The sequence below is a fragment of the Haliotis cracherodii genome, unplaced genomic scaffold, assembly GCF_022045235.1.
Source record: "Haliotis cracherodii isolate W230 unplaced genomic scaffold, xgHalCrac1.p SCAF_17, whole genome shotgun sequence".
In the NCBI taxonomy this organism is placed as follows: Eukaryota; Metazoa; Mollusca; class Gastropoda; order Lepetellida; family Haliotidae; genus Haliotis; species Haliotis cracherodii.
In genome coordinates, this window is record NW_027266272.1 from 23,649,182 (window position 1) to 23,674,042 (window position 24,861).

Consider the following 24,861-nt stretch of genomic DNA (forward strand, 5'->3'; position numbering starts at 1 on the left):
ATGCCAGCAGAACAATTATGTGAAGTATATTAATTATGATATTTTGAACCAAATGCCACCAAAACAATTAAGTTTTGTCAAGAAACGTTGCCAGTAATTTGGGTAATAAGATGCAGTTCTAAACATGATTGATTTTATTAAAACCATGGCAAAGGTGTTTTTTATTGTTTTGAAAAATTAATTTTAGACCCGCATTATCCCATATATTCCTAATGGCCTTAATTTAGCATTGTTCTGATTGCTTATAATCATCTAATTTACAACTTGTCACAGCACACGTTCAAGGCCAGCAAGAAAGATATTCTTGATGGCAAGGAGAGCTTGTCAAGATTTGGGCACGCCCTCACCAAACTCGGCGACATCAACTATGACGGATATAATGGTGAGTTGGCCAGCTGGAGTTATCTACCCTTGTTGAAATGGTTGCATTCTTTGGTTGTTTCCTACAAGTTTATAAAAGAAACATCAATTTGTCACAAAGTAGATACAATTTATGGATAACAACTTCTTTATTTACCATAAAGGCAATGTTTCGGTATAGATCCTTATACCGTTGTCAAGCTTGTCAACAGTAAAAGGATCCATACGGAAAAGTCGCCTTTACAGAAGTTATTGTCCGTAAATTGTGTCTACTTTGTCATCCATCAACTCAAGTAATGCCTATCAAACAGTTTATTTGTCATTCCACATAATTTGTTGTTGGACTGGTCATTAAGTATCTATTTTTCATTTGGTAGGTGAGGTGAAATTGGGTTTAACGTCCCATCCAAGATTATTGCACTTATATAGCGACGTGCATGCACGTGTGTGTGTGTGGCTGCTTGTACTAGTCTGGACTGATGCCGATTTATAGTGCTAGCCCACTGAGATACAATGCCGCAGTTTAACATGAATATCCCACTCAGACACAGTATACTGACTCTGAGCTGACCAGTCCTTGCTTTAACCCCTTAATGCCGAGCGCCAGACAGGGTAACAACAAGTATCATCTTTTAACGTCTTTTGGTATGACGCGGCCAGGGATCAAACCCTGGACCTTGCGCTCTCTGTGCGGATGCTCTACCACAAGACCACAGAGGCAGTCCTTTTCATTTGGAATGACAGATTTATGACCCCTGTGGTCTTGATGTTTGTAACCTGGTGAAAACTGTTATCAGTTTGTTGTTGTTGTTTTTGTTGTTAATGCTGCAGTCAGCATCATTACAGCTATATCACATTGGCCTGTAAATAATCAAGTCTGGGCCAAACAAACCAGTGGTTGATATTATGAACAACATCCCACAGTGTTGGGGTACAGCATACAATCAGTCAGGTCACCAAGCGTGACCACTTGATCCCCCTACAATTGTACTGGGACATGTTCTGACCCGGGATAGATCTATATGTTGACACGACAATGTCTGTTTGCCCAGATCTGGCTGTGGGAGCTCCTTACGCAGGCGAGGATCACAAGGGGGCCGTCTACATCTACCATGGCTCCAAGAAGGGCATCATCACACAGGTGTCACAGGTACGCAATCTTGTCAAAAGAATCTAATGTGACACTTAAATTGTGTAAATTTTCATGATTTTGTTAAGATACAGAAAGCCATTTCAATTTCTTGAATTCATAGTTCATTTTAATTTTTTTAAATACATAAGTAGACTTATCTGCTAGAGTGAGTATGGTTTTGCGCCACTTTTAGCAATATTCCCGCAATATCATGGTGGGGGACACCATTAATGGGTTTTAATTATTTTTACCCATGTGGGGAAAGAACCCAGGTCTTCAGCGAGACTAGTGAACACTTAAACCACTTGGCTTTCCGATATTAATCAGACATCACATTACCAGGGTAGACTATGCCACTTGTCCCTAATGTGATACGTGTAAAAAGGATTTTTTTTATTTCTTGTAAACTCTTGTAAACTTTTGTTGCCTTAGTAACGGAGCAGCTGATTTCTACTTATCGTGTGAAGTAACTTAATGCGCCTATATACCCAACTCCCTCACTCATTCACTCATGACTGGAAGACCATAAACTGTAGAAGAGAGTTTAGTATGTGTGTTGTGTTTCAGATCATCCTCCCCAAGGACCTGGACACAGGACTGTCTACCTTCGGCTACTCTCTCTCTGGGGGCATGGACCAGGATGGCAATACATACCCCGGTCAGTTATCTCCCTTGTATACCCGTCAGTTCTCCCTTATATATTCCAATCAGTTATCTTCCTTGTATACCCTTCAGTTATCTCCCTTGTAACCCTGTCAGTTATCTTGCTTGTATACCTGTCAGTTATCTCCCTTGTATACCCGTCAGTTCAAGTTCCTCACAGCGATAGTACGTTCCCGGTGCTCTCTATACTATCGCTGCCACCAGTCAAAGCTCCCCACTGTGAATAGATGGCCATAACCATGCTAGGAGTTGAACTCGCAACCGAATGACGGTTATGTTTACAAACAAGTGACGACTGTCGTGACGCCAAATACACTTATAGCTGCTAAATTGCTTTCTTCGTTTGTCAATTTGAATTTCTGTTTCATTAAAACTATCATGTTATTGATATAGTAAGAATGTAAGGGAGAAGTTGGTTGATTTTCCGTTAGTCTGCAATCTCGAACCTATCTGATTATCAAAACAACAAAGTAAATTCGTCTGGAAAACATGGTCAGTCGTAAACCTTTTCAAATTGAAATATGATGGCATTCCCAAAGACATAAACAAAAGTATAAACGTTACTACATATGGGGTTGGAGGGCAAATTTCAAGATTCTTGTAATGGCCGCGCCCACACTGGTGGCAGCGATGTTACCAGGATTGTAACGAAGGTGTCACGCGCTGGGAAAAACACAACGCCCGTCCACACTATATTTTCAAAAGCCATTGCCTGGGAATCAATTCTTTTATTTTCTTAATCTGTACATGAAAAAGATTAAACTTGTTTGAAAAACAGGTTATCCATATATCATAATTGCTGTTATTATTTTGTTTGATTGTTTCCAGATCTCCTGGTTGGTGCTTATGGTGCAGACAAAGCAGTTTTCCTAAGGTGATATATAAACTCATTTCACTGCATTCTCGGATCGATTTTCATCAGTCTGTTCCAAAACCTAAGTTTAGTCAAAATTGTTTTGGGTTGATAATATTTTTCTGTGCTCAGTCAATAGTAGAAACGTTGTCTTTTTGATATTTTGAATAATTCTTAAACAGGATTGTTACATGAGTTGGTGACAAGAGTATGTAAGGGTTGGTATTTGGTGTTTTACAGAACTCGCCCAGTGGTGCGTGTATACGCTAGTCTCAAGATTGACCCTGTTGTCATCAACCTCGACCATCGGAGCTGCTCCCTCATTGATGACAAGAGAGTCACATGGTACGTTGTAGTGTGAGTGAGTGAGTGAGTGAGTGAGTGAGTTTGGATTCTGACACTACTTTTCACAGTATTCTGTCATATTACAATGCTATGGGCATCAAGTTACAGAGGTGCTGACAAAGATTTATGATCAGCGTTACCCTGAGATTTAAACCAATTATCAGCAGATCCTACAACTAGGTCTGCCGTCTCCGCAGAGTGGGAATCGGAGGGGCAAAGCGAGGGAGGGCAGGAGTCTGACTGGTTGTCATGGAGTCTGACTGGTTGTCATGGAGTCTGACTGGTTGCCATGGAGGGGAAAGCAAGGGCATTTTTCAAAGGGAGGGGTCCAAAATATCAAAATCCTCTCTCTCTTTTCAAAAGGTGTCCCCATGGACACACACACGCACATCCCCCCCCCCCACCCCCCACCTCTGAATCCGCCTAAGAAAAGGGATGATGGCATAAGTTATGAAAGATGGTCTTGCTTCACTTTAGGTTACCGTATTCTACGTAATAAGCGCCCAGGGCGCTCTCAAAATTAGAAATAGGGGGCTCTTATTAGAATATTATTTTGGTGGAAAAAAGAGATTTAAAAGATAAATTTCATGGTTGATGCTGACACACTGAAATGTTTATATGCGACAGATACATTTTTCCAGAATTTAATTGCCCATAATTAAGAATGCATATAACACACGAGTGCGTATTATACGCGAATAAATAAGTCTAGTGTACATTGATCAATCGGAAGGGGTGTTAATTGGGATTGTTCACTAGACAATATACATGTATTAGCAAATATCACCGTGGGCACTTGTTAGAGCAGGGCGCTTATTACGTGGAATACGGTATTTCAGCAATCTCACAGTGTGAAAAAGGAGAGTTGTTTGGAACCCTTGACCATTTTGAGAGTTGAAGAAGGTCTTGTGTCTGTAGTGAGAATACCCAAACCTCTGTCGTTCTACAGTACCACATCACAGCTTGAAGATATACAGTTTTATTTCATATTTTAGAAGCGTTACTCGTTTCACCACTTCGACATTTCCTGACAAGTGCCATGTGTGATGTGTGAATCTTGCTGTTTCAGTCTGACGGTGTACACATGTCTGGAGTACACTGGCCAGGGCGTGGCCGAGGAGCTGTGTGAGTACCGCTGCAGGAGACGCTGTTCACCACCTGTGTTCTGCTGATTGCTGCACACTGTGTGCAGTCCTTGTACATTGTGTACAGTTGTCATACACTGTGTTCTTATACACAGTGTTTCACAACACAGTGACATTTCTACATAGTGTGTCACAACAGTATATGATATACATGGTCATATATACATGACATACAGTGTTATAAATACATAACATACAGTATTATATGTACATGACATACAGTGTTATATATATATATCTATAACATACAGTGTTATATATACATGACATACAGTGTTATTTAAGGATTGAAGTTGTATTTGTTGACGTTCATCAGCTGATGAAGACAATGCCTCATGTGAGCAAATTTACCATGAAGCGCAAATATTGACAGATACATAAATCATAACAAAACAATCCATGAAACATCAAACTTTAATTATTTAAAGCGAACTATATGAACGCGGAGAGTCGTGAGGTCATAACATCATCCGTCCCAAACATTCCATTTGGAGTGACATCCCTTGGTTTTACAAACGACAGAGAATGGCGGCACTGATATACAGTGTTACGTATACATGATATACTGTGTTATATATACATGGTATGTACAGTGTTATATATACATGGTATGTACAGTGTTATATATACATGATATAAAGTGTTATTTTTACATGGTATGTACAGTGTTATATATACATGATATACAGTGTTAATTATACATGATAAATGATATACAGTGTTACGTATACATGATATACAGTGTTATATATACATGATATACAGTGTCATATATACATGATATACAGTGTTAATTATACATGATAAATGATATACAGTGTTACGTATACATGATATACAGTGTTATATATACATGATATACAGTGTTATATATACATGATATACAGTGTTAATTATACATGATAAATGATATACAGTGTTACGTATACATGATATACAGTGTTACATATACATGATATACAGTGTTATATATACATGATATACAGTGTTATATATACATGATATACAGTGTTATATATACACAATATACAATGTTATATATACATGGTATGTACAGTGTTATATATACATGACAGTGTTATGTTATGTATATATACATGATATACAGTGCTATATATACATGATATGTAGTGTTAGATATACATGATATACAGTGTTATATATACATGGTATTACAGTGTTATATATACATCAGTGTTATATATACATGATTTACAGTGTTATATATGCATGATACATGATATGCAGTGTTAGATATACATGATATACAGTGTTTTATATAAATGGTATTACAGTGTTATATATACATCAGTGTTAAATATACATGATATACAGTGTTATAAATGCATTATACATGATATACAGTGTTATATATACATGATATACTGTGCTATATATACATGATATACAGTGTTATATATACATGATATAGTGTTATATATGCATGATACTTGATATACAGTGTTCAATATACATGATATACTGTGCTATATATACATCATGTACAATTGTGATACACTCTTGCAGTCTTCGACCTGACCTGGGAGTTGGACACGCTGCAGCGGAATCGGTCTCGGGAGGAGCAGCGGGCGTACTACCTGACCACTGAGAAGGACGTGGTGGAGAAGAACACGGTCAAACTGACCAAGAAGGCCACATGGTGCACCTCCTCCTTTGCATACGTCCTGGTACGTTGCTGGGATTTCAAAATTTGTTAATATTTGTATAAATAATTTGCAAGTGATGATGTTGCATTTGATTGGCCATTAACAGACTACTGTTTTCTGATTGGCTAATGATATAATTGGCGGGGCTTGTGATACTTTATGGCACTGAAAGGAATCTCTGATATCATATTGTCAACAGTGGTTTTGGTTTAATGATTAAGTAAACATTTTTTACGTATTTGTTTAGGACATATTGATTTCAAAATATGTTTGCATTTTTGGAGTTAAAAAAACCCAAACCCAGTGTACCCAATTTTCGTACTTGTAGTTTAGTATTGTGTATGGTGTGTGCAGCCATGTTTAGTAAGACTCTGTTAATCCAGGAAGTGACTCTAAACTCGGGATCATGATCAACTTGAGGCGTGTTTATGTGTGTGATATTATATCACAGGGAGAAGAACTTTTAAACTGACCATGATTTATCATGCATCAGCTGTAAATACAATGAAAACAGTCAAACCACAAACTTGGTCTCAAGTACTGTATTCGACGTAATAATCGCCCTTGGCGCTCTCAAAATTAGAAATATTATTTTGTCGAAAAAAACAGTGTTGAAAGATAAATTCCCTGGTTAATGCTGACAGCCTGAAATGTTTATATACGAGAGATATATTTTTCCAGAATTTAATTGCCCATAATTAAGGGTGCATATAACACACAAGTGCGTATTATACGTGAATAAATAAGTATTGTGTACATTGGTCAATCGGAAAGGGTGCAAATTGGAATTGTTCACGAGCCAATATATTAGCAAATATCACCGTGGGCACTTATTAGAGCGGGGCGCTTATTACGTCGAATACGGTATTTGTGGATCCGAAAGTTTGTGAATAAGGGCAACTTTACAGGTCAAGTCAGTATGGTACAGTCCAAATTGACAGGTGTTGACTGTACATAAATGTCCAGCTGTGAATATGCAGAAGTTTGTAACTGCCATTGGTCCCTTTTACAGGATGACATCTCAGACAAACTGACACCCATTGCTGTGGACTTCAAGTTTGCACTGAGGACGGTGAAGTCGGGAAGCAGCAATCGTAAGAAGAGGTCACTGGACCCCATCCTGGACCAGTACATCAGGACCTCGGTCCGGACAGAGGTACCAGACACATATGTCCCGTCTACATGATATTAGCTGTAATAATACAAACATCAACCTCCTGTTTAGACCTCTGTCTTTAATGTAGTACTGTGAGCATGCATCCCTAGGTGGATTTAGTGTATTACACAGTAGTGGTAGTAGGAGTGGTAGTAGTAGTAGTAGTAGTAGGAGTAGTAGTAGTAGTAGTAGTAGTAGTAGTAGTAGTAGTAGTAGTAGTAGTAGTAGTGATGTTGTTATTGTTATCAATATAATAATGATGACATGAACAAAGCAGTAGTAGTAGTAGTAGTAGTAGTAGTAGTAGTAGTAGTGATGTTGTCATTGTTATCAATTTAAAAATGATGACGTGAACAAAGTAGTGGTAGTAGTAGTAGTAGTAGTAGTAGTAGTAGTAGTAGTAGTAGTAGTAGTAGTAGTAGTAGTAGTGGCGGCAGCGGCAGTGGTGGTGGTACTGATGGTAGTAGTAGAAGAAGAAGAAGGTGGAATGGCACTGACTGCAAACCATTTTGTAAATCCTTAAGATTTTAGGATAGTACATCTGAGATTATTGAAGTCCTTAATGTTTTATTTCTGTCTCCTTCCAGGCTCAAATCTTGAAAAACTGTGGCCGAGATAACGTCTGCTACCCGGACCTCCGGGTCCACTCCTTCAGGTGAGTTGTGCCGACCGGGAGCACTAAAGGTGCACAAGGTTACGACAACCCTGCGCAGTTGTTTAGCCTCTGTCCGTATCTTAATTATATGTGTAGCATCTTCTGAGAAACAGCTGATCACCATCTTCCCGAGGCAAGAGAGTTAACTGACTATAAAAGTCCAGTTTCCACCCTTGCTGAACTTAACTGGACTAACGAGTCTATGCATAGTCCAATCACAATCGCAATAAAATCGAAATCCTGTTCGTAAACTGTCATGCAGATTTCGGTCGATTGCAGGATTTGCACCACTAACTCTTTGTCAACAGATATTTTCCAAATATTTTCATGTTTTTAATCAAGGCGCTTACGTGATTTGATGCACTTCACGATGTAAACCCGTTTTATCACACTATAGATCTTCGTTATCGATCAGATCGTATTGACTGTGCGTCGCCATTTTGTTTGAAGCAAATGTAAGTCATACGAATGGCATAGAAGGGTCATAACTTGTAATAGCCACTGGTGGTGCTACAATCGAGTCCTGGAATTTCAGCCTAGTTCGGCAAGGGTGGAAACTGGACTTTTAAAGTCAGTTAACTCTCTTGCCTCGGGAAGATGGCTGACCACATAATGGAGAAAATGTTTGGTTGTTGACAATAAATTTTTATAAGACAAAACATTTTGATACAATTTTGATCACCCTGTTGCAGTTCAATATTTCTTACTTGTAATGAGTTACAACTTGCTGATACATGAACAATGAACTCCTGTTATGATTAGCTAGTTTTCATTGCTGTAGGGGCACAGTGCAGCAGAGTTATGACCCTTAGTCAGGGCCAGGATTCTGTGTTCATGGTTTTCAATTTGAGATCTCGCTGAGTATGAGTCTTGGTTTGTTAGCACCATTGCTTGTGTTTGTCACAAAGTGCTGAACATCAAAATTTCTCCCATATTAATCGGGGCGGTGGGGTAGCCTAGTGGTTAAAGCGTTCGCTCGTCATGTTCAATTCCCCGCATGAGTACAATGTGTGAAGCCCATTTCTGGTTTCCCCTACAGTGATATAGCTGGAATATTGATAAAAGCGGTGTAAAACCATACACACTCACACACTCACCCCATGCTATTCTGAGAATCTGTGCAATGAAATGTTGTCCAACATGACATTAATGCCAATGGTGTGTCTTCACAGGGTGTCTGCGGCCCACATCATCGGCACGACGACGGAGTTGGAGATCCTCATCATGGTGGAGAACCGCGGGGAGGATGCCTTCAACACACAGCTGTTCATCAATCTGCCGCAGGGCGTGTCCATTAAGGGCATCCAGGGCGTGCAGAGCATGCAGGGGGTCAGTCAGTCACGTCACACATTGCCAGTCTTTAATACATAGAGAATCAAACTTATCAACATAAGGCGGTAAAACGCTTTGATTTTGAAACAAATGTAACAAATGTTATATTTGGGATAACACTTTCTTAGTAAAGTACAGATTCTTGTACTTTTTGGGGTTGAGTCCCGTCCGGGATTCGAACCCACACTGTCAGAGTGAGGCCCGTGAGATTCTATTTTCATCCAAAGAGACATTGCTTGATCCCAACCAAGCGATTTTGGATAAGAAATTTGATTATACAGGGATTTACTTGGGCCTGTCTGTTTTCAAGATCATGGACTCTCATTAACAAATTTTGGGGTCCAAGGCAGATCATCGAATGACATTGATCCTCTGAATTCTTAAGTTTTGATGTTCAGTGTTTATAGGAGTTGGCGTTTCTGTCATGCTGTGAATATTTCCTCCAGGTGGCGCCAGTGAGCTGTGACCGTTTGAGAATAAACAACGAGGACATGGTGAACTGTGACCTGGGAAACCCGCTTCCAACGCGAGCTAAGGTGAGTTGATGGCAGGGGGCTCTGTATCTGTATCATTGAAAGGACGTTCAAATTTCCTCTCTTCCTACAAAGAGATTTTGAAGAAAGTCATGAGAACCAATTACATTTTAACTTGGCCTATTCGAAACACTGATAACACGCAATTTTCCTCAATATCAAGTTTACTGAGAAATAATAATGTTCTTTCAGACCAACTTCACACTCAAGGTGTCTCCAAAGGATTTCAATGGAACCAACGACCAACTTGTGTTTGCTCTTGAAGTCAACAGGTGAGATGCGAGTACTTGTGATCTGGAGAAATAGATATGCTGGATATTAATATTAATTTTATTGTTATAATATTACTCGGTTTGGGAAAGTTTTGTTTGATTCTGCCAAATTATCCTATGATGGCATTGTCTTCACAAACTTGTGTCAAGCTGTACATGCAGGTATTTCAGTCAAATCTTCACATTTTCCCCCTTTAAGTTATGTTTCATTGGTACTTAAATATTTTAGTATACCGTATTCGGCGTAATAAGCACCCAGGGCGCTCTCAAAATTAGAAATAGGGGGCTCTTATTAGAATATTATTTTGGTGAAAAAATTAAAAGATAAATTTAATGGTTTATGCTGACAGCCTGAAATATTTATAAACGAGAGAGATATTTTTCCAGAATTTAATTGCCCATAACTAAGGGTGCATATAACACACAAGTGCGTATCATACACGAATAAATAAGTCTTGTGTATATTGATCAATCGGAAGGGGTGCTAATTGGGATTATTCACTAGCCAATATATTATCAAATATTGCTGTGGGCACTTATTAGAGCGGGGCGCTTATTACATCGATTACGGTAGTTTATGGCATCATCTGCTCGGACAAGGTCCCTTCATGTACGTAGCACACTATGCTTATATCTCCTACTTGTATCTCTAACCTGGGTTTAATACCCTTACTTGTATCACAAAGGTATTATCACGTTCCATTTCATATATATTCCTACTTTTGTTAAAACTATTGGAATACACATCAGCCTTTCAAAATCACTGTTTATTAATTATTCCTTATTACAGAACGTAATTACCTTAATGCCCTATTATAATCATCTTCTGTTTATCAGTCGTATCTTGAGTTTTGATTCTGTAAATATGCATATGAATTTTGACCACAGTTCGTTTATCAGTCCATATTTTTGTATTAACCAGGTAAACATAAGTCGTGCACAAGCGCAACTTTTCCCTTTGTTCTCTGCAGTTAGCAATTAATCATCATGTATTTGTAAGTGCAATTTATATTCAAAATAAGGCCCAAGGCAGGCAGGTTTTGTGATTTTGTTCCAAATTTCTATGAGTTCTATTGACGAACTTAAAGGCTATGTCAATATTCTTGAGAAAAGTAGACTTCAAGACTATAGTTCACTGTCACAAAATATGAACATATTTCTTGAACATTAATATAATGTACATCTTTGGTATAAGAATAATTGCCCAGGTACCTCCAGCCATGTAAGATTGAAGGGAAAATGAATAAAACCTTGGCAAAATTGTGTAATTAAGTTAAAAAATAAAATATAAAACCGAGAACATGCTCTTCATGGCTATCATATGCAAAGTATGTCAAAGGATCACTTTCTTTGGCCTGTCTTGAATATTAACACTTGTTATGGTTGTTGATGACTAAAGTCTGTTGTGTGGGGAATAGTACTGTAGCAACATGGTCATACAAGCAATACAATATTTTCTAGACTGACACCAAGTTGTGGTTCCAGACAATCATGGAATTGTTGCCATGATGGTTCAATGTACACTACTTCTTGTTATTTGTTCCAGTTCTAACCCCGAGAACCTGACTGACACCGTCAACAACTACGCCAGTGTCTCCATCCCTGTCACTGCAGCAGCTGACATCCTCATCAACGGGTAGGTTAAAGAGACTGCAGATTGTTCAAGGGACTCTATCTCCAGATTGTTAAAGGGACTGTCTCAAGATTGTTAAAGGCACTCTAACTACAGATTGTTTAAGGGACTTTCTGTGTGCAATCTCATTAAAATCAGACCTTAGTTCACGCTACCGCTAAACAAAGCTTTGGTCTGATTTTAATGAGATTGTTCTATCTGCATATATATATTTTACTTATTCTGCATTAAGGAGTAATGCAGTATAAGAATACAAATGGAAAAAAATATTTAGATTTTACTAAATTTCTTCTTTTATGTTTTATTGCATATATCTGATGATTGTTTAAATTGCAGAAAATCCACTCCTGAACAGATTATTGTAAACACATCTCGAGTGCGACTGAATAACGACCAAATTCGAACACGACCTGTTGAACATCTTTATCAGGTGAGCTACATCACTTCTTTATGGGGGCCACATGTGACCTATATTCAGGTCACAAGTGTGGGGAGAAACCTACAATCAGTGGAAGTATATTTGGACTTAACACTGTTTCAGATCTAAACTTTAGAAATACTGTAATGTGAAATTTTGTTGTTGTTATTGGTGTAATTGCCTTATTTAGGTATAAATATAATTCCACATATCATCACTTTTGTCAACATAATTGTATGGCTCTTACATTTCATCAGGTACAAAATCTCGGCCCCAGTTCGACGGAGACGATAGATCTACAGATTTATTGGCCCAGTCATGATAACGATGGGGAACCAATTTTACCCCTCACGTCAGCACCTGAGGTTACCAAGGGCAACGGCCAGTGTCAAATAATATTTGTAACACCTGCTAATAGTTCAGTGAGTACCTTGTTATATTTATAAACCTACTGGCTGTTAGTGTAACTCTATATGGAGTTTTTGAAATTGTGGTAACACCACGCAGGAGGACTTACAATCATTGTAAACCCTTGATCGAACAAAAACTACGAACGGCCTACGAGACGCATGTGCGGATTTCGTTTCATTGCGAGACGCACGTGCAGATTTTGTGTCATTGCGAGACGCACGTGCAGATTTCGCACCATTGCGAAACCCACATGCTGAGGTCACCGGTTTCATTGAACCAAGTTCACGACTGCAGGCGATATTTCATCTCCGATACAGGTTATACATTTGAGAGTTTTTATTACAGTTATTTAATTAAAAATGTTGTCTATGCGATGAGTCAGTTTATAAGTTGGACAAACCATGTCTCCTCGAGATTACGTGAGAATGTAAACCCTCACATTCTCACAATCTCTAGTAATCCCTCGGAGACATGGTTTCTCCTACACTTAGTGAGGAGAAGGGAGATTGGCCCTCGATACACATCGAGTTATGTAGCTATATCCCCCTCAACAAAGTGGGGCGGGGGATGCAGGAACAGACATTGTGTGTCTTCTTCTCAATGGGGACAAGTTTCCTGAGAAACTACTTGTTAACTATTATATGAACAAACAAAATTCTGAAGTGCCTCATGGTGGGGGATTGTGATAACACTGGTTTCTATTTATAGAGACTATTAGAGATTGAGTGAGTGAGTATGGTTTTACGCCGCTATTAGCAATATTCAAGCAATATCACGGCGGGGAACACCAGAAATGGGCTTCACACACTGTACCCATGTCGGGAATCAAACCTGGGTCTTCAGCGTGACGAACGCTTTAACCACCACGCTCCCCAGCCGCGTCATACCAAAAGACCTTAAAAGATGGTACTTGTTGTTACCCTGTCTAGCGCTTGTCTTTCAGGGGCTAAAACAAAGATTGATCGGCTCGGAGTCAATATACTGTGTCTGAATGGGGTATCCATGTTAAACTGCGGCATGGTATCTCAGTGAGCTAGCACTATAAATCAACATCAATCCGGACTAGTACAAGCAGCCACACACACACACACACATACATGCATGCACGTCGCTATATTATTACAATAATCTTGGACGCAACGTTAAGCCCCATTTTACCTCACCTCATCTATTGTATGGTGTGTATCTTCATCTTCTTAGCACCGTGTTAATATCTGATTTCTGATTGGTTCCAGGATATTCTGAGATACAGCTTGACGGACCCGAATGACGTTGTCGTGGTGCTTCAGGAACAGAGGTCAGGAGACAGAACAAAACGGGCAAACAAGGGCCGTGTGGTGGGTGCAGCTGGCTAGAACGATGTTGTTGGTGTTGTTGGTGGTGGTCGCGTAGGTCGTAGTGCAGGAGGCTGCTCACGTTATTTATTTTGTGGCTGCATATGGTCATGTGTGAGTGAGTGAGTTTGGTTTTATGCCGCTTTTAGCAATATTCCAGCAATATCACGGCGGGGGACACCATTAATGGGCTTCATACTTTGTACCCATGTCGGGAATCGAACCCAGGTCTTCGGCGTGACGAGCGAACGCTTGGTCATGTGTACATCTAACAGGTCACATATCAGGTGAAGTCAAGCAGTTTGATGGGTAACCATGTTTCAGAGCTCCAGATAAGCTGCATAGCGGCGTAAAATATGCATCAGAAATGCAAAAATATGCAGTAAAATAAAATCCAAGCGTATCAAATACGAAACGAACATTACAGATACGCTACAAAACTTGTGCGTATCATCAAAATATTGTGAAGTAACCCTGCGTATTCGATTAGCAAATCAGCAACTTAATTTGAAATTGTAAACAGGCATTCCGTCAACCTTGCCAAACTCCACGATGACAGTTACATCATGATCATTTGCCATCACACTTTCTTGTGGAAGTATTGTGGTATTTTTGAGTCCTATAAAGCTCTCGAACCTACACGACACCAGTTTGCAGGGACTAGATGAATAGTGTTTTTAAGTATTTAACTTAAATACCCACATGTGTAAAAACTAGTGGGTAACATAAATTTGAATACCAGATAGAATTACTGAAAATAACTAAATTACTAATAAAATTACTAAAAAAAACACAACACCAAAAGCTTATCTGGAACTCTCATGTTTGGCAGTTTGACTTTCTAGGGCTTTGGTCCTGAAGCGCATGTAGCACATGTGTCTCCTTAGCATGTGACTTTGTTCGACATGTGCCTCTGTTCACCCAGCAGTGAATGGGTACCCGGTAGGATGAGATGCCAATGTGACTGTTCCTTTTTAGTCTCACAGGAGCAGAGAATTAAGATTGAGGGTACACTGATACACTGACCAGGCGATAATGTAGCGCTTTGAGCATATGCACATGATCTATGATTAAATCACAACCAATTCCAGAAATTCCACAGTATACTTCTTTCCAGGCTACAAATCTTACCCAAACCAAAAATCCCACGTTTAGAATACATTTCCTCGCAACATGTTTGTTTGTGGCGATAAGGCAGTGAAGTGAAACATGACATGCCAACTAACTATTCTACATGTGACTGTACATGATACCACTTCCTGTTTCAGGCCTGCACTGATTGGTGCACGGTCATCAAGTGCACTGTGGGATACCTAAATCCAGATGACAACTTCCTGATCAAGATAAGAGCCAACCTGATGGTGGATGAATTTATAAGGGTAAGAAGACGATTTCAACAATGGCTCTCGTGTCGTTTAGTATTGTATCTGGAGAAGTGTCTGTACATGATCTCTGTGTCATGCGTAAACAGTTTTGGTCGAAAGGCCCTGAACATGTATGGGTCAATGTTTGTATGATTGCTTGTTTGTTTGTTGGTTAACGCCACACTCAGCAATATTCCAGCTATATGACAGCAGTCTGTAGATAATCGAGTCTGGACCAGACAATCCAGTGGTTGATATCATGTGCATCGATCTACACAATTGGGATACGATGACATGCATCAACCAAGGCAGCAAGTCTGACCACCCGATCCCATTAGTCACCTCTTATGACAAGCATGGGTTGCTGAAGATCAATTCTGACCCAGATCATGATGGGTCTACGGGTCGATGACCTGCATTATTCAGGCCTTCGCTCGGGCCAGGATGCACGGGTGGCCCAGTTGTATAAGGCGCCGCGATTTGCTGTGCAGAGTTGCGTCCCTTGGGCACGCCAGAAACCTATGATTATGATCACCCCGATTATGTTTCTAGGTTTGTCAGCACCATACCCGTGCTCGTGGGTTTCACCGAAGTGGTAAACGTCTGAGACCTGCATCACTTCGGGCCTCTCTCACACATTAAGCTGACACGCCGTGATATGACTGGAATACTTTTAAAAGCGGCGTTAAACACAACTCTCACTCACTCACTCGCTCCGGCCACATCATAGCCATGTTCAACTGCAGCATGGTATCTCAGTGACCAAGCACTATAAAGTCTGGATTAGTACATGCACACACATAGACATACACACACACGCCACACAAAAGCATAGGCAAACAAACAATCAGAAGTTTCAAATCAGAATAACAACCTCTGATTGTCGCTGATTTGACAACCTTGTTACAATAAAACTGTTACTGCGAAAATGATGTTTGATACTCACTCTCCACCTACTTGAACTATGCAGTAAATAACATTTGATACTCACTCTCCACGATACTTGAACTATGCAGTAAATGACATTTGATACTCACTCTCCACGATACTTGAACTATGCAGTAAATAACATTTGATACTCACTCTATACGATACTTGAACTATGCAGTAAATGACATTTGATACTCACTCTTCACGATACTTGAACTATGTAGTAAATAACATCTGATACTCACTCTTCACGATACTTGAACTATGCAGTAAATGACATTTGATACTCACTCTCCATGATACTTGAACTATGCAGTAAATAACATTTGATACTCACTCTCCATGATACTTGAACTATGCAGTAAATGACGTTTGATACTCCTCCAGAACCAGATGCCACATGCACTCCTGACGTCGACAGCCTTTGCTCGTGTCGTCTCCATGCCGTACAAACTCAAGTCTGTGGACCCGACGTTATTTGCTACAGCCAAGCAGTCTGTGAGTACTCTGTTTTAACACGTGCATCAATGTTTGAACACATATTTGTAATCACTAAAAACATTGAGAAAAAACAAATTGTGGATGACAAGCATTGAACTATTTTACAATTACGAATAGAATTTAAATTTTTATCTTACAAAACTTGATAAAGAAAAATATGCCAGAAAAGGAACAATGGCATTTACTCCGGCAGGGCCACTTGATAAATAGAGAGATTTTATTTATCATCCAACATCATTCTTGCAACTTTTTCAGTTTGTAGACAGTAATAAGCAGTGTCTTAAGTGTAAAAAGTGCTGCTAACAGCTTCAGTAGCAGAGCCATTGGTGATGTCATTTGATTGTGACGTCATGGTAACCAATGACGTTACAATGGTCTTCAAAGCATTGTGATGCAATTTTATTTATCTACAATGTAGATAGCGCTTGATCTCACCCAAGCCACATTTCCTGTGGGAGCCAGTTTTGGATGATAATGAGTTTTATACCCTCTGATTTCAATGTGATAATGCATTGTATCTTTCATGCTTTGGTCTTTTGTCAGATTACTAGTTTGTAATTGACTGATTGACTAGTTTGTAATTGACTGATTGACTAGTTTGTAATTGACTGATTGACTAGTTTGTAATTGATTGATTGACTGACTATGTTCTAATTGATTGAATGACTGACTAGTTTGTAATTGATTGATTGACAGACTATGTTCTATTTGATTGATTGACTGACTAGTTTGTAATTGATTGATTGACAGACTAGTTTGTAATTGATTTATTGACTTACTAGTTTGTAATTGATTTATTGACTTACTAGTTTGTAATTGATTGATTGACTGACTAGTTTGTAATTGATTGATTGATTGACTGACTAGTTTGTAATTGATTGATTGACTGACTAGTTTGTAATTGTTTGATTGATGTAATTGTAATATGTAACATAAATGTGCAATGTATGGGGGTAATATGACCCATAAACTGTTTTCTCTTGCCCCAGATTGTGACGGATGTGAACATTGACAAGCCAGACATTGGTGGCCGGCCCATCGAGATCTGGATCATAGCTGTGGCAGTGTCTGCAGGACTGCTAGTTCTTCTCTTGATCATTATCCTGCTGTGGTGGGTGAGTATCTTGGGTCAATTCCAGGCCGTGCCATACAATAAGATGTTGAAAGATGGTACTTGTTGTTTCTCTTCCTGATGCTCAGCAACAGGGAAATGAAGCCAGGACTTGTCATCTTCCGAGGCAAGAGAGTTAACTGACATTAAAAGTCCAGTTTCCACCCTTGTCGAACTAGGCTGGAATTCCTGGGCTCGATCGTAGCGCCACTGGTGGCTATTATGAGTTATGTCCCTTCCATGCCTATCCTATGGATCAGATTCCACCCCTCGTATTACTTGCATTTGCTTCAAACAAAATGGCGGCGCCCATTCAAGACGATCTGATCGATAATCAAGATCTATATTGTGACAAAACGAGTCTTACATCGCGAAGTGCATCAAATCACGTGAGCACCTTCATTAAAAACATGCAGAGATATAGAAAATATCTGTTGACAACAAGTTAGTGGTGCACATTCTTTGCAAATCCTGCAATCGAACGAAATCTTCATGACAGATTATGACCCGGATTTTGATTTCGTTGCACGATTTTGATTGGACTATGCATAGACTCGTTAGTCCAGCCAAAATGTAACTCCATAATACCAGCCTAGTTCGGCAAGGGTGGAAACTGGACTTTTACACTCAGTTAACTCCCTTGCCTCAAGAAGATGGGACTGGTTGGCTCAGGGTCAGTATACTGTGTCTGAGTCGGGTATTCAGGTTAAACTGCAGCATGGCATCTCAGTGGGCTAGCACTATAAATCAGTCCGGAATAGTACAAGCATCCACCCACACTCATATGAGTATGTGTATGAGTGCAATAATCTTCAACACGATGTTAAACCAATTTCACCTCACCTCATTTTAGTTGTGGTAGTATTTTGCTAGATACTGAATTACATGTACTGTCCTTGTGGACCCAAGTTAACATATCCTGTCGTTGTAATCTTGAGTGTCTCTCTTTGTGTTCCAGTGTGGCTTCTTCAAGAGGAGGAAGCCAGAGGATGACGGCTACTTGGTTGCCAACGGCAGCCCACGGAACATTGAGGACAAAACATTTGAATGAGCAAAAATTCACCTTCGAACAAGTTTGGATAAAAGTTGTAAAATCTATGTGGCATCAAGGCTGATTCCCACGACCCCTGAAAGAGGCACATGTTGTGATTCCAGTGTAAATTCAAAAGTCCAAGCTGCAGTGTGATAAAATGTGAAATCACAAAACTCTCCATGTGATATCCACGATATCAACTCCCTATGTGATATCCATGATATCAACATATGGTTGATAACAATCTTGATGCCTATTTCACAGTATGCCGCCATCTGTGCCTTATTTCAGGGAATAAGCGATCGTAACACACCAGACATTGTGATTCTGAAACAATGTTTCCAACAGAAGAGGAACAATCATGTGACTACTTACCATGGAGACAGTATGACTTCTGCATCAGAGTCATTCCATCACACTGCCTGATCACATGATCGGTTCACATCCAGGCTTCCATTGTCCACGAATTCACTGCCTTATATGGTCATTTGGAGTAGGGCTGAAACAAGTCCAAATCTATTACTCGGGTACCAGACACCCTATCACCTGACCCTACCTGGGTACCCGTTGTAGGTCTCAAGAGTTGGGAACAAAATGTCTGATTGGGAATTGTTTGACCGGAGCCCTGGCAAAAAGTATTTAGATACATGTATAAAAGGATCCAGTCATGCATACACTGAAGTTGACTGAAAGTTATCTTTATTCACACAAATACAAGTCAGAAGGCATGGGTACATAAATGCAAACATTAGTGACTTGTAGTGTAACCATGGAGTTCTAGATACTTTATCACGTGACTAACCACGGTTCCAGGTAGTCCTGTGGATACTTGTGTCCTTCTCAATTCCCACCTGACCGAGTACCCAAGTTACCCGTCCCAGCCCAAACTTAGAGACGAAAAAGCAACAGAATATTAATTTAGTCTACAAGTAACAAACAATAGCATAAGGTTGGTAATGAGGTTCTGTGGAGGTGGAATTCATATACTACCCAAAGTCATGGCCAGTTTGAGTATGTAAAAACCTTTATCGTACCTCAATGACAGCCTTTCATAACACTCAATAATGTTCTCACTTGGAGCTGTCTGGTCAAGTATCAGAAATCTTCAGTGATTCCATGACATAATGATTCATACCTTATTATACATACTTTGAAAGAATTGTGCAATAGGGCCAATTTCTAGGTGTTGAATATTACAAATCCACTACCACGGCCATGCAAGGGCAGGTGGTTGAACTACAGAGAAATATAGAGCCATAATTACCATATATGCAATCATTCACATATTTCCATGTGTTATAAAGATATATTCAGTGTGCCATTATAGTCAACAATACTCCTCTGGGTGGTAGTGTACCCATGGTGCTATCAACATATACTGCTTTCAGTACAACTTATTAAATGACCATTGAGCAGTGTGTATTCTAATGGTAGGACAACTAGTTCTTATCTTCTTATGAGTGGCGCCAAAGACTTGAGTGAGAGAGTTGTAGTATGTGCTGCTGGTCAGTGGAAAGGGGGAATAACTTGTGTATCATCTGTTAATCAAAAGTATAAAACAGTTTGAACGCCAAAGTTTCTTGTTCAAGATGAGAAATCCTAAAAAATGAAAGACATTGATGTTAATGTTTATTTGAGTTTTTTTTTTATATCAACACTTGAAATTAATAATTTGAACAAAATAAATATTATGAAATAAATGTTTTGAAACAAAAAATATTTTTAATAGGAATTATAATATTATTTGTTTTGCTACATAATAAACATAAATTGGACAGAATTAGATATTTCTTATTTAGAACTGCACATGGTATTTGAGAATACATCTGTGTAAATTATACAAGAATGTCTGATTCATTGTATATGTGTAGTATCATCAGAAACCAGATACACGTATAGTAGCCATTGGTTACATGAAAGTGTGGATTATTTTGACAATTATATGTAAAGGGAGTTTCAGTTAAACATGGTTCAGAAAGAAGTGTTGATTTTCCAAAAAACATTTTTTTCAATGTGTGTTTATAAATTTTAAAAAGCTATAGCACTCTTGTAGTATGGAGCTGATAAATAAGAATAAGATATAAGTATTATGATAGATTTTGGTACAAGGTTACAAAAGTTATCTCCCTTCCCACTGACCTTCAGGTGAGCCTGTGATTGGTGTGTTTTACACAATCGTCGTGTTAGGTTTTAAAGAAGAATCTTATAAATATTTTGTTTTCTGTATAAAGAGTTAGGCTTCATTTGGTTAGATATAGAACTTAGAGAGTGTTTGAATCTTAATTTATATCTGCATGCTTGGTCGGAGGAGGCACTCATGTATGTTTGTAATTGGAAATGTATTATATCTGTTTTAAATAAGCAGCACTGTTTTATCCTGGTGTGGAGATGGATTTTTTAAATCACGTTCAAGAATAGTGAGTCTCGATGAATGTTATCCATGACAATGGAATTACCTTTCTTATTTCATTGGTTGCTGTTATGCCTTACTTTGAAATGTTCATCATGAACCATGTTTACGTGTGTTGTTCATACAGGAACGCTAGTGAACCGCAGACAACCATACCATAGATAGTGTGTGTTGACTTGGGTGAAGAGTCATCCGTTAGGCTGCCATTTTGAAATATGTTAATTTAAGTTAATGAATAAACCTCTGAACATTCGGATAAATAACAGACACTGTTTATCAGGAATTGATAGTTGAATTCCACATATATATGAAGTCGTTGTTGTCTCGTTATAAAAATGGAAGAACATTTCTCACCCACTCAATGCACTCTGAGCATACTCCACGGTGATGGAGGGCCATGTAAATTAGCCTACCGGTATTATTATTGTTTTTATGATTAATGTGCATTTTTTTTTTTTAACAAGTAAATGTATGTTTTTCAGCATCCATGATACCTACAAAATATCTGCTTTCTCCAAAACATAGCCTTAAGTTATGCCAAATAAAATACATATATCAGTTTGCCGACATGAAGCTTAAATATCTATAAGTTACTGATTGTCTCCCCCTTACTGTTAAATATATTTCAAAATGAAGCCAACTGATCATTCTTTACACCGGTTCCTATCACTTTGGTTGTCTTAGGAAATGTTCTGAGGCCAAGAGTGGCCTACTGTTCATGCCGTCCATTCGTGCCTACTGAGTATAATTGTCTCCCCTTATTAGCAGAGTAGTCTCCCCTGTTGGGTAATCGACATTCCATCATTATGGAAACACTTCCTGTCGTAGTTTGGGGATATAAGTTGAAATTGAAATTAAGGGGTAAGGACATTTTGTCTTCTTGTGCCTGTATCATGTGTAGGGAAACAAACTAGACTGCTTAGTTTATTGTTTAGTTTGTTTTCGCCCTGGTTGACACAATGAGAATATATGTTAATGTGTAATGGCATCAGTCTCAGATTTCACTTGGATTGATATTAAATGGAATTATTGATACTTTTGTTGATTTTTTTGGCAAATTTAGATCCTTTAAAGTATGTTGCATTTTGTCTTGAATTAAACATTTCTTGACAGAATTAATTTGATTTTTATGAACACATGAATATGGGCACAGTAGTCTTTGAAAATACTTTTGAATGGAACCGCAGCCATGCTAAGAAGTATGTTTTGGCTTTGCGAAAGATCCTATATCAACTGCCTGGCTTCCATTGACAGCTTGGTATAGTTGATGTGTTTTGTATTAAGATATTTTATTTTATTTATTTGAATGTCTATAGTTGTCAGATGGTGTTTTTGTATATATTGGGTATGTGTCATTGTAGAAATATTTCATTCTATAATAAGAAAGGTATTATTATGTATGCTTGTGTTTTTATCTGTTAAATATTGCATCTCTGAAAATAATGCTTTTATTAATAAAATAAGTTTTATTAAACCTTCATTTTTTATCAATTTAACAAATGTATTTGAAATATTCTACTCAAAAGAAGTAAAGGAACACCTGATTTCTTCATAGTACTATAGTTAATCTGCCATGCATGACAGATTAGCTATAGTAATATTACATGAAAGGATCAGATGTTTCTTAACTTGTTTTGAGTTGCATATATGGAAACAAAATCAGGAAGTGTATGTATATGAATTACTAGCATAATATTCTCAATGGCTACCTCATACTAGAGGTGATCTGCCATGACACTTATCATCATATTGATCGTCTCCAGTGGCAAGGAAACTAGTATGTTGTGACAACAATTATGTAAACTGAACAAACAATAGTTTGGCTTTATATTCTATATCGTGTTTAATCTGATGTCAATTTGAAATAACTTAATAAATTGAACAAAATTACTCAGATGAGAATTTTTAAGATTTTATCCACCAACTTTGTGCATGGCTTTAAAAAAAGCAAATGAACAACTTGCTATTTTATGTTTTTATATTTGCTTGATATGGCTAAGAAAACATTGGACCCTAAAGATTAAATGTTTAAGAATATGAGGTCATACCTTATCATGCTGTTTACAATGGGAATCACCCATGACATTCAAAGGGAAGTCACCCATGACATTCTGTTTCCTGTTGCCGGAGTTATCTCCCTTCCCTTTCAACAGCAACATGTGACATACAGTTGTCCTGACAACTAAACACAGAAGTGTACATACATGTGGAGCGTTGTTGTCATCATGGCAGTTGTATGATGTAGAGCTACATGAACAAGTTGTGTTTGGATGTTTTATATTGTTGAAAGTTATCATGTTATATATATTGTATTATATACATAATGTCTTTGTGTATGTTGGTTTCTGGACTACTAAACAGTGTTTACTTATAAAGTAGATCAGCTTTTTTACATTAACTGAACTTCCACACAAGATCTTCACTGAAAATTTAATTCATATTTCAGTATAAATAATTCTTTACTTATTTTTTTCATTCATTAATTTTCATTTATTAAGTTTGTCATCTTAATGAGAAGAAAGCAATAATCTGTTTGTGTAATGTGTAAATAAATGTTGAAGTGGTCTTTCTGTTCTTTTGTTTTGATTTTAAATAGATACTTTTGAAATAGTCAAGAAAGAACCTTTCCGAAATTGAATTTATTCTGAAAAATATTATTCCAAGAAGAAACTAATTCTTCATTGTAAGTAATGTCATTTATTTTATTTATTATTTTTTATTCCTTCAGCAAAGTACCAGGGTGTGTGGATGTGTGTAGGGGGGGGGGGGGCGACATTTCCCCTGTTGTACAAAGGGTTAACCTTTCATTGTTTAAATGATTACTTCAGACACGTCATTGCCTTGTGCATGTTATCTTGCCACATATGATAAAGGGCTCTTTGAGTGGGGTCATTTGTGGATTTTATTTAGTAGCAAATAAATATTTTTAAAAAACATACAAGCTCAACCCCACCCTACCCCACCTCACCCCACCTCAACCCCACCCTACCTCATCTCAAACCCACCCTCCCCAATCTCCTCCCAACCCTACCTTACCCCATCTCAACCCAACCCAACCCAACCTGACCCCATCTCAACCCCACCCTACCTTACCCCAAACCAACCCCACCCTCCCCAATCTCAACCCCACCCAACCCTGCCCTATCGTAACCCCATCCTACCTTACCCCATCTCAACCCAACCCTACCCCATCTCAACCCAATCCTACCCCATGTCAACCCCACCCTCCCCCATCTCAACCCCACCCCACCCTACCCTATCTCAACCCAACCCTACCTTGCCCCATCACAACCCCACCCCACCCCACCCCACCCCACCCCAACCCCACCCCGAACCCATCTCAACCCCACCCTAACTTAACCCATCTGAACCCTACCCCAACCCCATCTCACCCCTACCCTGTCTAAACTCTACCCCGACCTTATCTCAATGCACCTCAAACATACACTACCTTGCGGCCTCGCAAAAAAACCACCCCACTCAACCGCACCCCACTCAACCGCACCACAACCCCACCTTACAATTATCACGGGTGAATCAGTGAATGTTGATATGCTTCTGATGAGTGTATCTCAGATCGATTGTGGAATGTCCCAAGTGATA

At 38.7% G+C, this 24,861-nt stretch overlaps 1 protein-coding gene across 3 annotated transcripts in view; it reads left to right on the forward strand.

The window, feature by feature from the left end:
- The window catches only part of LOC139464973 (integrin alpha-8-like), a 122,164-nt gene extending 98,145 nt beyond the window's left edge, over positions 1 to 24,019 (forward strand). For all 3 annotated transcript variants that reach the window (XM_071246615.1, XM_071246616.1, XM_071246617.1), the window contains exons 12-31: positions 274 to 382; positions 1,413 to 1,510; positions 2,060 to 2,150; positions 2,984 to 3,029; positions 3,249 to 3,353; positions 4,423 to 4,478; positions 6,026 to 6,186; positions 7,178 to 7,321; positions 7,909 to 7,976; positions 9,149 to 9,305; positions 9,755 to 9,844; positions 10,034 to 10,113; positions 11,660 to 11,749; positions 12,083 to 12,176; positions 12,422 to 12,586; positions 13,811 to 13,912; positions 15,178 to 15,288; positions 16,591 to 16,701; positions 17,694 to 17,819; positions 18,774 to 24,019. In XM_071246615.1, coding sequence (XP_071102716.1) covers positions 274 to 382; positions 1,413 to 1,510; positions 2,060 to 2,150; positions 2,984 to 3,029; positions 3,249 to 3,353; positions 4,423 to 4,478; positions 6,026 to 6,186; positions 7,178 to 7,321; positions 7,909 to 7,976; positions 9,149 to 9,305; positions 9,755 to 9,844; positions 10,034 to 10,113; positions 11,660 to 11,749; positions 12,083 to 12,176; positions 12,422 to 12,586; positions 13,811 to 13,912; positions 15,178 to 15,288; positions 16,591 to 16,701; positions 17,694 to 17,819; positions 18,774 to 18,866 — 2,097 coding nt within the window. In that variant the 3' untranslated portion in view covers positions 18,867 to 24,019. The remainder of the gene's footprint in view (positions 1 to 273; positions 383 to 1,412; positions 1,511 to 2,059; positions 2,151 to 2,983; positions 3,030 to 3,248; positions 3,354 to 4,422; positions 4,479 to 6,025; positions 6,187 to 7,177; positions 7,322 to 7,908; positions 7,977 to 9,148; positions 9,306 to 9,754; positions 9,845 to 10,033; positions 10,114 to 11,659; positions 11,750 to 12,082; positions 12,177 to 12,421; positions 12,587 to 13,810; positions 13,913 to 15,177; positions 15,289 to 16,590; positions 16,702 to 17,693; positions 17,820 to 18,773) is intronic.
- The last annotated feature ends 842 nt before the right edge of the window (positions 24,020 to 24,861 follow it).